Raw genomic sequence first — 15723 nt, forward strand, 5'->3', positions numbered from 1 at the left:
TGATGGTGGTGGTGATGATGGTGGTGATGATGGTGGTGGTGATGATGGTGGTGGTGATGATGGTGATGATGGTTGATGATGGTGGGGGTGATGATGGTGGTGGTGATGATGGTGGTGGTGATGATGGTGGTGGTGATGATGGTGGTGGTGATGATGGTGGTGATGATGGTGGTGGTGATGATGGTGGTGGTGATGATGGTGGTGGTGATGATGGTGGTGGTGATGATGGTGATGATGGTTGATGATGGTGGTGGTGATGATGATGATGGTGATGATGGTTGATGATGGTGGTGGTGATGATGGTGGTGATGATGGTGGTGATGATGGTGGTGGTGATGATGGTGGTGGTGATGATGGTGGTGGTGATGATGGTGGTGGTGATGATGGTGATGATGGTTGATGATGGTGGTGATGATGGTGGTGATGATGATGGTGGTGGTGATGATGGTGATGATGGTTGATGATGGTGGTGATGATGATGGTGGTGGTGATGATGATGGTGATGATGGTTGATGATGGTGGTGATGATGATGGTGGTGGTGATGATGATGGTGGTGATGATGGTGGTGGTGATGATGGTGGTGGTGATGATGGTGGTGGTGATGATGGTGGTGGTGATGATGGTGATGATGGTTGATGATGGTGGTGATGATGGTGGTGATGATGATGGTGGTGGTGATGATGGTGATGATGGTTGATGATGGTGGTGATGATGATGGTGGTGGTGATGATGATGGTGATGATGGTTGATGATGGTGGTGATGATGATGGTGGTGGTGATGATGATGGTGATGATGGTTGATGATGGTGGTGATGATGATGGTGGTGGTGATGATGATGGTGGTGATGATGGTGGTGGTGATGATGGTGGTGGTGATGATGGTGGTGGTGATGATGGTGGTGGTGATGATGGTGATGATGGTTGATGATGGTGGTGATGATGGTGGTGATGATGATGGTGGTGGTGATGATGGTGATGATGGTTGATGATGGTGGTGATGATGATGGTGATGATGATGGTGGTGGTGATGATGGTGATGATGGTTGATGATGGTGGTGATGATGATGGTGGTGGTGATGATGATGGTGATGATGGTTGATGATGGTGGTGATGATGGTGGTGATGATGATGGTGGTGGTGATGATGGTGATGATGGTTGATGATGGTGGTGATGATGATGGTGGTGGTGATGATGATGGTGATGATGGTTGATGATGGTGGTGATGATGGTGGTGATGATGATGGTGGTGGTGATGATGGTGATGATGGTTGATGATGGTGGTGATGATGATGGTGGTGGTGATGATGATGGTGATGATGGTTGATGATGGTGGTGATGATGGTTGATGATGGTGGTGATGATGATGGTGATGAATAGGAAAAGGAGGAGCACAAAGGCGGAAGGAGACGCCCCCCACCTCCACGCCGAGTGATCCCCAGCGCGGAGGGAGACGCCCCGCCCACCTCCCCCCCACCTCCACGCCGAGTGATCCCCAGCACGGAGGGAGACGCCCCGCCCACCTCCCCCCCACCTCCACGTCGAGTGATCCCCAGCGCGGAGGGAGACGCCCCGCCCACCTCCCCCCCACCTCCACGCCGAGTGATCCCCAGCACGGAGGAGACGGGCCCCTTGCGTGCTTTCGTGTGGGAGCCCGGACGCGGAGCTCCGCCGTGGGGATCTCAGCCCAGCCCAGCGCAGCGGCCCAGCAGTGCAGAGCCACCCGGGGCCTCCTCCTCCACCTCCTCCTCCTCCTCATTCCTTCTCCTCCTCCACCTCCTCTCTCCTCCATCTCCTCCCTCCACCTCCACCACCTCCTCCTCCTCCTCCACCTCCTCCTCCACCTCCTCCTCGTCCTCGTCCGTCCCGACTGGGAGGCCATGTCTCTCGAAGACCCCTTCTTCGTCGTGAAGGCGTGAGTCATGTGGTGTGGATAGTGTGTGGTGGTGGTGTGTGTGTGGTGTGTGTGTGTGGTGGTGTGTGGTGGTGGTGTGTGTGTGTGTTGATGTGTGTTGTGTGTGTGTGTGGTGGTGGTGTGTGTGTGTGTGTGGTGGTGTGCATAGTGTGTGGTGGTGGTGTGTGTGTGTTGTGGTGTGTGGTGATGTGTGTGGTGGTGTGTGTGTGTGGTGTGTGATGTGTGTGGTGTGTGTGTGGTGGTGGTGTGTGATGTGTGTGGTGTGTGTGTGGTGGTGGTGTGTGGTGGTGTGTGTGTGTAGTGTGTGGTGGTGGTGTATGATGTGTGTGGTGTGTGATGTGTGTGGTGTGTGTGTGGTGGTGGTGTGTGATGTGTGTGGTGGTGTGTGTGTGTGTGTGTGGTGGTGTGTGGTGTGTGTGTGGTGGTGGTGTGTGGTGGTGGTGTGTGGTGGTGGTGTGTGGTGGTGGTGTGTGGTGGTGGTGTGTGGTGGTGTGTGCTGGTGTGTGTGGTGGTGATGTGTGTGTGTGGTGGTGGTGTGGTGGTGTGTGGTGGTGGTGGTGTGGTGGAGTGTGATGTGCGTGATGCGTTAGGGCTGTAGCCTTGTGTGCACTGTACGCGTTGTGTGTGAGCACTGTACGCGGTGGCTATGCGAGGTTCATTGTGTGTTGTGGACAGTGCGTGGTGTGGACAGTGCGTCGTGTGTAGAGTGTGTGTTGTGTTATGGTGTGGTAAGTCTGTCTGTGTATTTGTGTGTGTTAGGGCTGTAGTTTTGTGTGTATTTGTGTGTGTGTTAGGGGCTGTAGCTTTGTGTGTGTGTGTCTGTGTATTTGTGTGTGTGGTGTTGTGTGTCTATGTGCTGTGTAGGCTTGTCTGTGTACTGTATGCATTGTGTGTGAGCACTGTACGTGTGTTTGTGTCAGTCAGTGTGTGTCTGTGTCGGTGTGTGTCTGTGTATTTGTGTGTCTGTGTATTTGTGTCTGTGTGTGAGTCTGTGTGTGAGTCTGTGTGTGTCTGTGTATTTGTGTGTCTGTGTATTTGTGTCGTGTGTCTGTGTGTATTTGTGTGTGTGTCTGTGTGTTTGTGTCTGTGTCGTGTGTCTGTGTGTGAGTTTGTGTGTGTTTGTGTCGTGTGTCTGTGTGTGTGTGTCTGTGTGTGTCTGTGGTGTTGTGTGTCTGTGGTGTTGTGTGTCTGTATGTATGTGTCTGTTGTGTGTGTTGTGTGTCTGTGTTGTGTGTCTGTGTGTCTGTGTCTGGTGTTTGTGTCTGTGGCGTTGTGTGTGTGTGTGTCTGTGTGTGTGTTTGTGTGTGTCTGTGGTGTTGTGTGTCTGTGGTGTTGTGTGTCTGTGGTGTTGTGTGTGTGTCTGTGTGTCTGTGGTGGTGTGTGTGTGTGTCTGTGTGTTTGTGTCTGTGTGTTTGTGTCTGTGTGTGTGTCTGTGTGTGTGTCTGTGGTGTTGTGTGTCTGTATGTGTCTGTGGTGTTGTGTGTCTGTGTGTGAGTCTGCCTGTGTCTGTGGTGTTGTGTGTCTGTATGTGTCTGTGGTGTTGTGTGTCTGTGTGTACGTGAGCCCGTGTGTCTGTGTGTGTGTCGTTGTGCGCTGTGTGTTGAGGTGTGTGTACTGTGTGTGTACTGTATGTGTTGAGGTGTGTGTACTGTGTGTGTACTGTATGTGTTGTGGTTGTCTGTGTGTGAGCACTGTGTGTGTGTGTGTGTTTGTCTTTGTGGGTGTGTGCCTCTGTATTTGTCTATGTGCTCTGTATTGAGTGTGTTTGGTACCACGGTGGCTATGAGATGTTAACTACCTCGCCTGGTCTACAGGAGGTCGTGGGTTCAATCCCGACCCTGACGACGCCTGCTGCTGTCAATTTGGAGTTTGCGTGTCTCTCATCATCATCATCATCACGGTGGCTATGAGATGTTGACTACCTCGCCTGGTAGACAGGAGGTCGTGGGTTCGATCCCGACCCTGACCCCTGCTGCTGTCAATTTGGAGTTTGCGTCTCTCTCTCCCCGTGGTCGCGTGGATTTGTCTCTGGGGCCTCCTCCGGGTTTTAAACTTCCACGTTAAGAATCAACATCGCCACCAATCGTTTCGAGGATTTGGCTGCCGCTATAGATTTCCACACGGCGACGACGACGATGACGATGATGGCATCAGCCTCTTGGTTGAGCCTCTATCGCTTGTGGTGGCCACGTCGCTTCTGACAGAGACCTCCACAGCGAAGTTTATGTTTTGTATTCTGTTGGACTGTAGGTGCGTGTGTGTGTGTACTCTGGGCACCGTACGTGTTTGGGGAGCGGTAGTGTAGTGGTTAGCGCACAGCCAACACCATTCACCATTATCTGAACCTCCCCTAGGTCGACTCGGTCTCAAATGAGTGCCCGGTATGTTGTGTAAACTTCGCTACTAGGGAGACAAAGGTGGTCGGGCGTGGTTACTTACCACCCACCCCCTCGTGTACCACTGTCCCGGCCTCGCTAACAGCACTTGCCCGAACAGTCCGTGAAGGCTGCACGGGGGATATGTGTGTGTCAGCACTGTGTGTGTGTTGGTTGTGTGTGCTGATGCGTACACATACTGTGTGTTATTGTACAGTGTGTGTGATGTGTGTGTACGTGTGTGTTGCACGTGTTTGTATGTGTCTCTGTGTTTGGTACAGTGCGTATGTATGCACTGTGTGTATGTATAGGTACCGTGTGCGGTGTCATGTATGTTGATTGCTGTGTGTGTAGGGAATTTCAGCAGGACCTACATCTCTGCTTTATGGACGTGGTCAAGGCCTATGATACCATCACTAGGCCAGGGTTGTTCTTCGTGCTTTCGGGGTCCCTGACTCTCTGCTCACAATCGTTGAAGGCCTTCATGATGGTGGGCAGGCCCGGGCAAAACTACGTGGCCGGAAGTCGGATCTATTCCCTGTTCACCTTGGGGTGCGACAGGGATGTCCTCTGGCTCCTACACTCACCTCTTTTTTTGGCCGCGTAGTTTGAGAATCTTTCCATGGCAGTGGCAGATGAATTTCCATCTGGTACAGATACAATGGGAGGCTAATATATGGCAGGGTTCGTTCAAGGGATGGCTTCCTACTGGTCATCCATGTTATGTACGCTTATGATCTGGCAATTTTTGCTCACTCTGAGAAGGATTTGGAGATTTCTGCTGAACCTGGAGCATGCTACTAAGAGAAGGGACCTTACCATGAACCCCACCAACAGAAAACACTTTGCCTGGGAATTTTCTGTCATCAAACACTCCACCCTCTCAACGCCCCATGGGTAATGGGGCAATTGTGGACATATTGGAGAGTTTTCTATACCTGGACAGTTGTGTCCATGACCAGCTCCGGTTTGGCAGCGGAGGTTTCACTCCGCATCAGTTGAGCGGCATTATCTCTTTGTCAGCCGTGTAACACGGTAGGGAAGCTCCCTGGCCTATCGCTCGATACAAAGCTCCGAGAATTCGCATCCACAGTGATGCTCTGTCTGCTTGCGATACGTGGAGCCCTCTAAAGGAACATCTGCGCCGGTTAGAAACATTCAGGCTGGCCTGCCAATGGTCTGCGCTGGGTTTTACCTGACTGCATGTCCTGCCACCGCATGCCCAAGCAGCTTCTGTTTGGCCGGATAGAGGGGGCTAAACGAGCATGACACGGGCTGGACAGGCGATGCAGCGCAACAGGATGTCGAGCTGAGTGGACTTGCCGTGGACCGGTACCAGCGGTGTCAGGATCGGACTCTGTGGAGAAGGAGGTCCATGAAGGACGCTGCTGGGCAGTTGGAGGCAGTCGCCCTCCAGCAAAAGCGGAGGAGCGACACTCGGAGCAACGAGCGGAGCGCCGGGCGGCTTAATTGCAGCGAGGTGGCAGAATTGGGAGCACAGTCATCTCAGTCAGTCAACCCATGCCGCATGGGTCTGTCCCGTGACCTCCTGCTAGCAGCCAGATTTCCACACTTTGAGCAGCTTGAAAATGTACCGAGCCCTGCACAAGCGCTGTGGCAGATGGCAGCTGTTGGGCTCCATGTGTATGTCCAGTATTTGTTCCTACTGGATGTGTATGAACTAAACTACACAACTATTTTTTACTTTACCATGTGAGACCCACTGAGCTGTACAGCTCTTTTTCCGAAGCAACCTGCCCACAAATGATAGCTCAACGAAGCGGCTTATCCGTGGAAATGTTTAGCAGCCAAATACTTTAAACGCTTGATGTTGATTCTAAATATGGAGGGAAAAACCGGAGGACCCGGAGAAAAATCCATGTGAATATGTGGAGAGAGACGCAAACTTGAAATATACAGCAGGCGTCAGGGTCAGGATCGAACCCACGACCTCCTGTATATCAGGCAAGGTAGTCAACATCTCACTATCGTGCTGTATGCATCAGTGCTGGGGAGACAAAGGCGGCCGGGCGTGGTACTGGCCACGCAACCACCTCGTGTGCCTGTGCCGGCCTTCACAGGGTGATCGCCAACAGCACTCGCCCAAATAGCTTGCGTGTCTACACTGGGGATCATTGCCTTTGCACTGTTTCCTGTACCGTGTGTTTGTGTGTGAGTCCTCGCTGTGTGGGTGTGCGTGTCTTTGTGTGTTTGTACTCCATTCAATTTCAACAATAGTCTGGCCCGTCGCCTGTTCTCTGCTGAAAGCTCCGAGCGTGAATTCTGAGTGTGTGCAGCTTTGCATCTCTGCCCCCCTCTCCTCACCCACCTCCTGCTGGGTGGCTAGGAGATGTTGACTACCTCGCCTGGTGTGCAGGAGGTCGTGGGTTCCATCCCGACCCTGACGCCTGCTGCTCTATATTTGGAGTTTGCGTGTTTCTCATTATCACCACAGTGGCTATGAGATGTTGACTACCTCGCCTGGAGTACGGGAGGTCGTGGGTTCCATCCCGACCCTGACGCCTGCTGCTGTATAATTGGAGTTTGTGTCTCTCTCTCTCTTTCCGTGGTCGCGTGGATTTGTCTCCGTCTTCTGGTTTTCCCCTCCACATTGAGGAGAATCGCTGTCATGTGTTTAGGCTGTCACGTGTTTAGGCTGTCACGTGTTTAGGCTGTCACGTGTTTAGGCTGTCACGTGTTTAGAGCTCGTGCTCTTCATTGCAAGGCCCGCTGGCTACTGGCGGCCCCTGGTGGCCTTTAATGTCCCCTTGATGTGCGGGTCCTGACAATACACCCCATCATCATCATCATCGTCGTCGTCGTCATCGTCGTCGTGCTGTCAATCCCCCTAATCGTTTCAAATGTGTGGCGGTCCTCACGCGAAAGCGGCCCTTTCTCTTAAAATTGATGACTAACACTGGGTTAGAATATTTGGCTCCTGCTAGATATTTCCACGTGATGATAAACCACTTCGTTGAGCTATCATTTGTGAAGGCCCGGTCGCTTCTTAATAGCTCAGGGGGCCTTACACCTGGAAAAAAGTGAAGTTTTTGTTTATGGTGGTGACGTGGTCCGGCGGTAGCTCGTTGCTGCCGAGGCAAGCAGTTGGTGTGTCATCACCACACCGTCCGCTTCACTCGCAGCGGACGAGTACAAGATCCACGCAACGTACATCTCGCGCAGGAGTTTGGCCGTCGGGCGCAAACCGCCGTCACGATCCACAAATCTTCCAAATTCCGAGAATTACGCCGTGGAATGATTTTCATGGATGGGGCGGGGGGGGGGGCGGGGGGGGTCGCACGCACAGCGGCCACCGATGCCCAGGGTCACCCCCACAAGTTGCCCTCGCCCGTGCGCCTCGCCTTGGGATCTCGCCTGGTTACACGTGCGCGTGTCTTCATGTCGAACTTCTTTCGCACCCTACATAGCCAACCGCGTTCATCGGAGGTGCCGGGGAAGGACGGCAAACTAAACACAAAAAGCAGTTTTAGAGAAACGCGTTTTCAATCTCGACTTGAAAGTGCACAGCTCCATTGGATTCATAATGTCTAGAGGAAGAGCGTTGAAGATGGCAGCCTAAGGGGTCCCACCTGATGACGGAGACTTGTGTTGCCTCCGAAACGTCGTGATTTTAATTTTATTTTTATTAATTTCTATTTCATTTTTTACCTTCGTGACTTTACCGAAAGAACTAAGCGTATGAATCCTTGCAGTCACGAAAGCTTCAAATCTAGAATTAAAGCCTAAGGGGAACCAAAACCGTGCGATGCGGTGAGCGTCTTTAGTCGATGGGTAGCCACAAGCCGCGGCTGTGAGGATGGCCGGAGTTTGCGTGATGATTTATGCTCCTCGACGAGACCATCAATGTATTATGCTTCATTTGTGGCACGCGCTTTGTGTGTAATGAGCATGGGGGGATCTTGCAGTACGGGCAGTGTCCTCGCCTAACACACATCATCCGTTCCTGAGAGCCGTGCGTAAGTGGAACGGTTCGGAATTTAAATGCCCATGCGGCCAGTGTTATGAATTGTCATGGTTCAACAAAACATTTGCATGAGTTGAGAAAAACATTCGTTTTATTACTCGTTACATCTCGCGGAGGATCGGCTCCGCTGAGCAAAATAGTTCCTCGGTTCAGTTTGCAAGTGCGAGTTCGCGTTTTAAGTCGAGGTGAAAAAAATAAAATATATATATATACGTGTTTCATGGAAGCTGGCTCGTAAGTGTAGGTGTTTGTAGGCATGGGTGTTCGTAAGCACGGGGTGTTCGTAAGCACGGGGTGTTTGTAAGTGTGGGGTGTTTGTAAGTGCGAGTGTTCATATGTTGGGTGTTTGGAAGCGCGGGGTGTTTGTAATTGTGGGTGTTCATAAGTGTGGGTGTTGTTCGTAAGTGCAGGTGGTGTTCATAATCGTGGGTGTTCGTGGGTGTTGTTCGTAAGTGCGGGTGTTGTTCGTAAGCACGTGCGTTTGTAAGTCGAGCACTGCCTGTACCCATGACGACACGCGCTGCGCTCGCTCGTGTGTGGACAGGGAAGTGGTGAAGGCGCTGGCCTCAGCGCAGGGCCTGCACCAGCGCTGGGGGGAGCTGGAGCCGGGCGCCGGCTCTGGCGGCGGCTCCGGCCACGGGGGTCACCACGGGGGTCACCACGGGGGTCGCGAGGAGCTCGAGTGGACGAGCAACGAGCTGCGCAACGCCCTGCGCAGCCTCGAGTGGGACCTGGAGGACCTCGCCGAGACCGTCAATATCCTGGGCGCGCGTGCGCGTGTGTACGTGTATACGTGTCTGTGTGTATGTGTACGTGTGTACGTGTGTACGTGTCTGTGTGTATGTGTGTACGCGTGTACGCGTGTACGCGTGTATGCGTCTGTGTGTACGTGTGTCAGATGAGTATCTGGTGCGGTGCGTCAACGTCGCCACTAGGGGGACGAAAGCGGCTGGGGATGGTGCGAGCTACGCCCCCCTTGTGAGGTCTGCGTATACTGAGGGCTACGTGTGGTGAGTTCCGAGTGGTGAGTTCCGAGTGGTGAGTTCCGAGTGGTGAGTTCTGTGTGGTGAGTTGTCTGTGTGGTGAGTTGTCTGAGTGGTGAGTTCCGAGTGGTAAGTTCCGAGTGGTTAGTTCCGAGTGGTGAGTTCCGTGTGGTGAGTTGTCTGTGTGGTGAGTTGTCTGAGTGGTGAGTTCCGAGTGGTAAGTTCCGAGTGGTGAGTTCCGAGTGGTGAGTTCCGTGTGGTGAGTTGTCTGTGTGGTGAGTTGTCTGAGTGGTGAGTTCCGAGTGGTGAGTTCCGAGTGGTGAGTTCCGAGTGGTAAGTTCTCTGTGTGGTGAGTTGTCTGTGGTGAGTTGTCTGTGGTGAGTTGTCTGTGTGGTGAGTTCTCTGTGTGGTGAGTTCCGAGTGGTGAGTTCCGAGTGGTGAGTTCCGTGTGGTGAGTTCTCCGTGTGGTGAGTTCTCCGTGTGGTGAGTTGTCTGAGTGGTGAGTTCCGTGTGGTGAGTTCTCCGAGTGGTGAGTTCTCCGTGTGGTGAGTTCCGAGTGGTGAGTTCCGAGTGGTGAGTTCCGAGTGGTGAGTTCTCCGTGTGGTGAGTTGTCTGAGTGGTGAGTTCTCCGAGTGGTGAGTTCCGAGTGGTGAGTTCCGAGTGGTGAGTTCTCCGAGTGGTGAGTTCTCCGAGTGGTGAGGTCTCCGTGTGGTGAGTTCTGTGTGGTGAGTTCTCCGTGTGGTGAGTTCTCCGTGTGGTGAGTTCTCCGTGTGGTGAGTTCCGAGTGGTGAGTTCCGAGTGGTGAGTTCTCCGAGTGGTGAGGTCTCTGTGTGGTGAGTTCTGTGTGGTGAGTTCCGAGTGGTGAGTTCCGAGTGGTGAGTTCTCTGTGTGGTGAGGATGTCCGCGCTGCGTGGAGCTGCGTTTGTTTTTCCTATCGGCGCCCACGCATCGTGGAGACCAACCCTCGCAAGTTCAAGATGGACTCCTCCGAGCTGGGCGATCGCAAAGCGTTCATCGCTCGCACCAGGCAGAGCGTCAAGGCACGCACACACACACACACACACGTGTCACACATGTGTTACACACGTCACACACACACACGTGTTACACACACGTACACACACACACACGCGTCACACACACACTCACACGTGTCACACACGTGTTACACACGTCACACACACATGCATGCGTGTTACCTTGCCGCGTGCGAGGCTTTGTGGGGCCCACGTGGTGACGCCCCCCCTCCCCCCCTCCCTGCGGGGGCTGCCGCTGCGTCCGCAGGAGATGAAGGAGGACATGGCCAGCCCACGCTCGGGGGCCGTCGAGGAGGGGAAGAGCCGCAAGGTCAGTCGGGGGTCAGTTGGGGGTCAGTTGGGGGTCAGTTGGGGGTCAGTCGGGGGTCAGTCGGGGGTCAGTCGGGGGTCAGTTGGGGGTCAGTCGGGGGTCACGCGCCCGCCCGGGGGTTGGTGGGTCACACACAGATGGGATGTGGAACTCCCTTCTACCACGTGGGTGGATTAATCTCCATCTGATCCATCTTTCTCCCTTCTACCACGTGGGTGGACTAATCTCCATCTGATCCATCTCTCTCCCTTCTACCACGTGTGTGGACTAATCTCCATCTGTTCCATCTCACTCCCTTGTACCACGTGGGTCTTTGTCGAGGAGGAGCAGCTGTTGTCATTGCAGCTTCTTCTTCTTCTTGTTACGTACGGCTGCTGACGTAGCTGCAGAGCAACAACGAAGACAACTTCACGTTCGGGTGGCCAAGCTCGTCAACCGCGTCGAGAGCGGCGGAGTTTCTGTCGTTGCGGTTGTTGTCATTGCGGCCGTTGTCGTCGTTGCTGTGCGCGCGTTTGCCAGTCGCTGCTGGGAGGGGGACCGCGCGGCGTAGGAGGGAGCGGTGGAGGCGCCGGGGGGAGGTACGGGCGGCTGGAGCAGGAGATGGATCTGGAGAACTCGCGATACATCGCCGACACCCATGCCCAGCAGCAGGTGGGGAGGAGGCCCTCGCCTGTGTCCCAGCTGCCCCCGGGGGGGGGGGGGGGAGAGGGATCAATGGACCAGGATATAAGAGTCTCGTTCGCTAGGGTGGGCGAGTGTGTGGGTGGGTGAGTGAGTGGGTGAGTGGCTGGCTGAGTGGGTGAGTGGCTGGCTGAGTGGGTGAGTCGCTGGCTGAGTGGGTGGGTGAGTGAGTGAATGGGCGAGTGAGTGGGTGAGTGAGGTGGTAGGCGGATGAGTGAGTGGTTCGGTGGTTCGGTGGGTGGGCGAGTGAGGTGGTTGGGAGAAGGTTGGTTGAATGAGTGAGTGAGATTATGGGTGAATGGGTGGTTGGGTGAGTGAATGAGTGAGTAGGTGAGTGAGTGAGTGAGATTTTTGGTCAGTGAGTGAATGAGTGAGTAGGTGAGTGTGGGGGTGATTGGATGAGTGGGGGGGTTGGTGAGATGGTGGGTGAGTGAATGAGTGGGTGGGTGAGTGAATGAGTGGGTGGGTGAGTGAATGAGTGGGTGGGTGAGTGAATGAGTGAGTGGGTGAGTGTGGGAGTGATTGGATGAGTGGGTGGGTTGGTGAGATGGTGGTAACACCAGTGACGATTATCTGAGCTGGTCATGGGCCTCCCCTAGGTCGACTCGGCCTCAAATGAGTACCTGGTGCGGGGTGCAAACATCGGTGCTGCTGGTCGCTGACGACACTTGCCCCGACGGTCCGATGAGCCTACTCGGGGGATCTTTGTCTTTGCAGTTGATTGTGCAGTCTCAGGACGAGCAGCTGGAGCTGGTGTCGGGCAGTCTGGGGGTGCTCAAGCACATGTCAGAGCGCATCGGCACGGAGCTGGATGACCAGGATCGGTGAGTCCCACGGGGAGACGACAACCGCCGTTCGCCACTCGCCATGTCGGCCGTGCCAGGCCATGTGCACTTTGAGGCCACGTGAAGTGTCGAACGCCCGCTGTTGTGAGCGTTGCTCCTCCGCCCTCCGTTGTTCCTGGAGGGCGACTGCCTCCAACTGCCCAGTAGCGTCCTTCACGAGCCTCCTCCACTAAGGCCGATCTTGACACCGCTGGTACCAGTCATTGGCAAGTCCACTCAGCTCCACGTCCTCCTGTACCACGTCACTCCGTCTCTTCTCTAGCCCGTGCCGCGCCCGTTTAGCCCCCCCCCCCATCCAGCCTAACAAAAGCTGTTTGGGCATGCGGTGATTGGGCATGCGGTGGCTGGGCATGCGGTGATTGGGCATGCGGTGGCTGGGCATGCGGTGGCTGGGCATGCGGTGGCTGGGCATGCGGTGATTGGGCATGCGGTGATTGGGCATGCGGTGGCTGGGCATGCGGTGGCTGGGCATGCGGTGGCTGGGCATGCGGTGATTGGGCATGCGGTGGCTGGGCATGCGGTGGCTGGGCATGCGGTGGCTGGGCATGCGGTGATTGGGCATGCGGTGATTGGGTATGCGGTGATTGGGCATGCGGTGGCTGGGCATGCGGTGGCTGGGCATGCGGTGGCTGGGCATGCGGTGATTGGGCATGCGGTGATTGGGCATGCAGTGATTGGGCATACGGGGCTACATGACCCAGCCAACGCAGCCTTGCCAGCTGGAGGAGCTCACTGATGGGACTTTGTCCAGATCTTTCAAGGATTTGTGAGCCTCTCACACGATCCAGCCTGGTTAAACCCAGGATGGATCGTAGGCAGGCCAGCTTAAATGTTTCCAACCGGCGAAGATGCTCCATTAGGGGGGTCCACGTTTCGCAAGCGTAGAGAAGGGAGGGAATGACCGTGGCCGAGAAGACCTGAAGCTTTGTAGAGCGACAGACCAGGTAGCTTCCACACAGCGTTACGCAACCGATGAAAAGATATTGCCGATCGACTGATTCGGAGTGAGACCCCTGCTGTCAAACCGGAGCTGGTCATGAGCACACTGCCCAGGTATGGAAAACTCTCCACTCTCTCCACTACTGCCCCATCACCAATGGGGAGCTGAGGGGGTGGAGTGTTTGGTGGCACAAAATACCCAGGCAGGTGCTTCGTTTTGGTGGGGCTGATGGTAAGGCCCCACCTCTTAGTGGCAAGCTCCAGGTTCAGCAGCAGCGCCTCCAACTCCTCCTCTGAGTGAGCAGAGACGCACACGTAGAGACGCAGTCGGGCGTGGTACAGGCCACCCACCCCTTCGTGTGCCGGGCCGGCTTTCATAGGTGCCGCTCGTTTAGCAGCACTTGCCCTAACAGAATTTTAAATGCTACCTGGGGGACCTTTATCTGTGTGTGTACCCCGCTAGGGAGACAAAGGCGGCCGGGCGGGAGTGATTGCTGGCCACCCACCCCCTCGCGTGCCGTCCCGCCGGGCCTTCATAGGTGCTGCTACCCACTAACGGCACTTGACGCAAGAGTCTGATAGAGGCTACCTGGGGGCGCTTTGTCTGTGTTGCAGGATGCTGGGTGACTTCTCCCAGGAGCTCGATGTGACGCAGTCGCGCATGGACGGGGTGCTCAAGAAGCTCGCCAAGGTGTCACGCATGACGAGCGGTGAGTGGAGTGGTGAGGGAGTGGAGTGGTGAGTGAGTGGTGAGTGAGTGGAGTGGAGTGGTGAGTGAGTGGTGAGTGAGTGGTGAGTGAGTGGTGAGTGAGTGGAGTGGTGAGTGAGTATGATGATAGTGATGGCGGTGGCGATGACAGTGATGATGATGATCACAATAGCGGTGGTGGTGATGGTGCGTGTTTGTGCGTGCATGTGTGCGCGTGTGTCCGTGTGTGTGTGTGCCCGCCTGTGTGTGTGTGTGTGTGCCCGTGTGTGTGCCCACGTGTGTGTGTGTGCCCGCGTGTGTGCGTGCCCGCGTGTGTGTGCATTTGTGTGTGTGTGCGTGTGTGTGTACGTGTGTACATGTGGACCCCCCTAATGGAACATCTTCACCGGTTAGAAACATTTAGGCTGGCCTGCCTACGATCAATCCTGGGTTTAACCAGGCTGGATTGTGTGAGGAGCTCACAAATCCTCTAAAGATCTGGACAAAGTCCCATCGGTGAGCACCTCCGGCAGGCAAGGCTACGTTGGCTGGGCCATGTAGCCCGCATGCCCAGCCACCGCATGCCTAAACAGCTTTTGTTCGGCCGGATTGAGAGGGCTAAGCGGGCGCGGCACGGGCTAGAGAAGAGATGGAGTGATGTGGTACAGGAGGACGTGGAGCTGAGTGGACTTGCCTATGACTGGTACCAGCGGTGTCAAGATCGGCCTCTGTGGAGGAGGCTCGTGAAGGACACTACTGGGCAGTTGGAGGCAGTTGCCCTCCAACAACAACAGAGGGCGGAGGAGCGACGCTCACAACAACGAGCGGAGCGCCGGGTGGCTAAAGCACAGCGAGTTGGCACAGTAGGGGGCACAGGTGGTGCATCAGCCAGTCATCTCGGTCATCTCAGTCAGTCGACCCGTGGCACCTGGGTCTGCCCCGTGACCTCCTGCCAACGGGCGTTCGACACTTCACGTGGCCTCAAGGTGCACATGGCCTGGCACAAGTGTCGTGGTGACGTCACCGCCACTTAGTGGCAAATGGCGGTTGTTGTTGTTGTGTACATGTGCGTGTGTGTGCGTGTGTGTCTGCCAGACCGCCGCCAGTGGATCGCCATCCTGGTGCTGCTCGGCCTGATGCTGCTGGTGCTCATCTTGTTCTTCACGCTGTGAGACCGCCGCCATCCTGCACCGCAGTTGTGGGGGGGCGGGGGAGGAAGGGGGGGGGGGCCGCCAAACACTGGGGGGCTACGGTCATCCCCCAGAATCGTTGCCGGCGCTACCCCCAGGGGTCTGTGCCAGGCCAGGTGCACACGGGAAGTGTCGAAGGCTCTCGCCGCCGCTGTTGCTGCTGGCAGGAGGTCACGGGACAGACCCCAGGTGGTGCCGCGGGTCGACTGACTTGAGACGACTGGCAGATGCACACCAGCTGTGACCCCCGACTGTGCCGACCGCGACCCTACGCTACGCACACACAGACACACGCGCCCAGCCTACACCCCAGAACTACAACACCCTCACACCCCCCACGCCTGTATCCTGACCTCCTTGAACTCAGTTGCTCGCACCACCATCACCACCATCACAGTCGTCAGCCGTCATGTGTAGCTGCCCTCCCTAAATCCGGACTAAACGCGATCACCACTCCCCCCACGCCCCCCACGCCCCCCACGCCCCCCACGCCCCCCACGCCCCCCACGCCCCCCACGCCCCCCCACCCTCCTCACCCCCCCCACCACTCCCCGCCCCCCCACCCCCCCCCGCCCTCCCCACCCCCCCCCACCCCCCACCCACCACTCCCCGCCCCCCTCCACCCCCTCCACCCGCCCCCCCCACCCCCCGCCCCCCCCCACCGCCCCCCCCACCCCCCCCCACGCCCCCCCACCCCCCCACCACCTACCCACCACTCCCTGCCCCCCCACCCCCCCCCACCACTCCACCGCCCGCGGTCGTCGTCTCGTTGAATC

At 56.0% G+C, this 15723-nt stretch overlaps 1 protein-coding gene across 1 annotated transcript; it reads left to right on the plus strand.

Annotated features, from left to right (window-relative positions):
• The first annotated feature begins 1584 nt into the window (after positions 1–1584).
• On the plus strand, positions 1585–15428 carry LOC144738975 (syntaxin-6-like). Its single transcript, XM_078621969.1, has 8 exons — positions 1585–1914; positions 8819–9030; positions 10203–10297; positions 10542–10604; positions 11124–11255; positions 12003–12109; positions 13685–13779; positions 14853–15428. Exons 1-8 carry the CDS (start codon positions 1880–1882, stop codon positions 14927–14929), a joined length of 816 nt encoding a protein of 271 aa, XP_078478095.1. The 5' UTR covers positions 1585–1879; the 3' UTR covers positions 14930–15428.
• The last annotated feature ends 295 nt before the right edge of the window (positions 15429–15723 follow it).

The sequence above is a fragment of the Lampetra planeri genome, unplaced genomic scaffold, assembly GCF_965212315.1.
Source record: "Lampetra planeri unplaced genomic scaffold, kcLamPlan1.2.h2 scaffold_125, whole genome shotgun sequence".
NCBI classification, from domain to species: domain Eukaryota; kingdom Metazoa; phylum Chordata; class Hyperoartia; order Petromyzontiformes; family Petromyzontidae; genus Lampetra; species Lampetra planeri.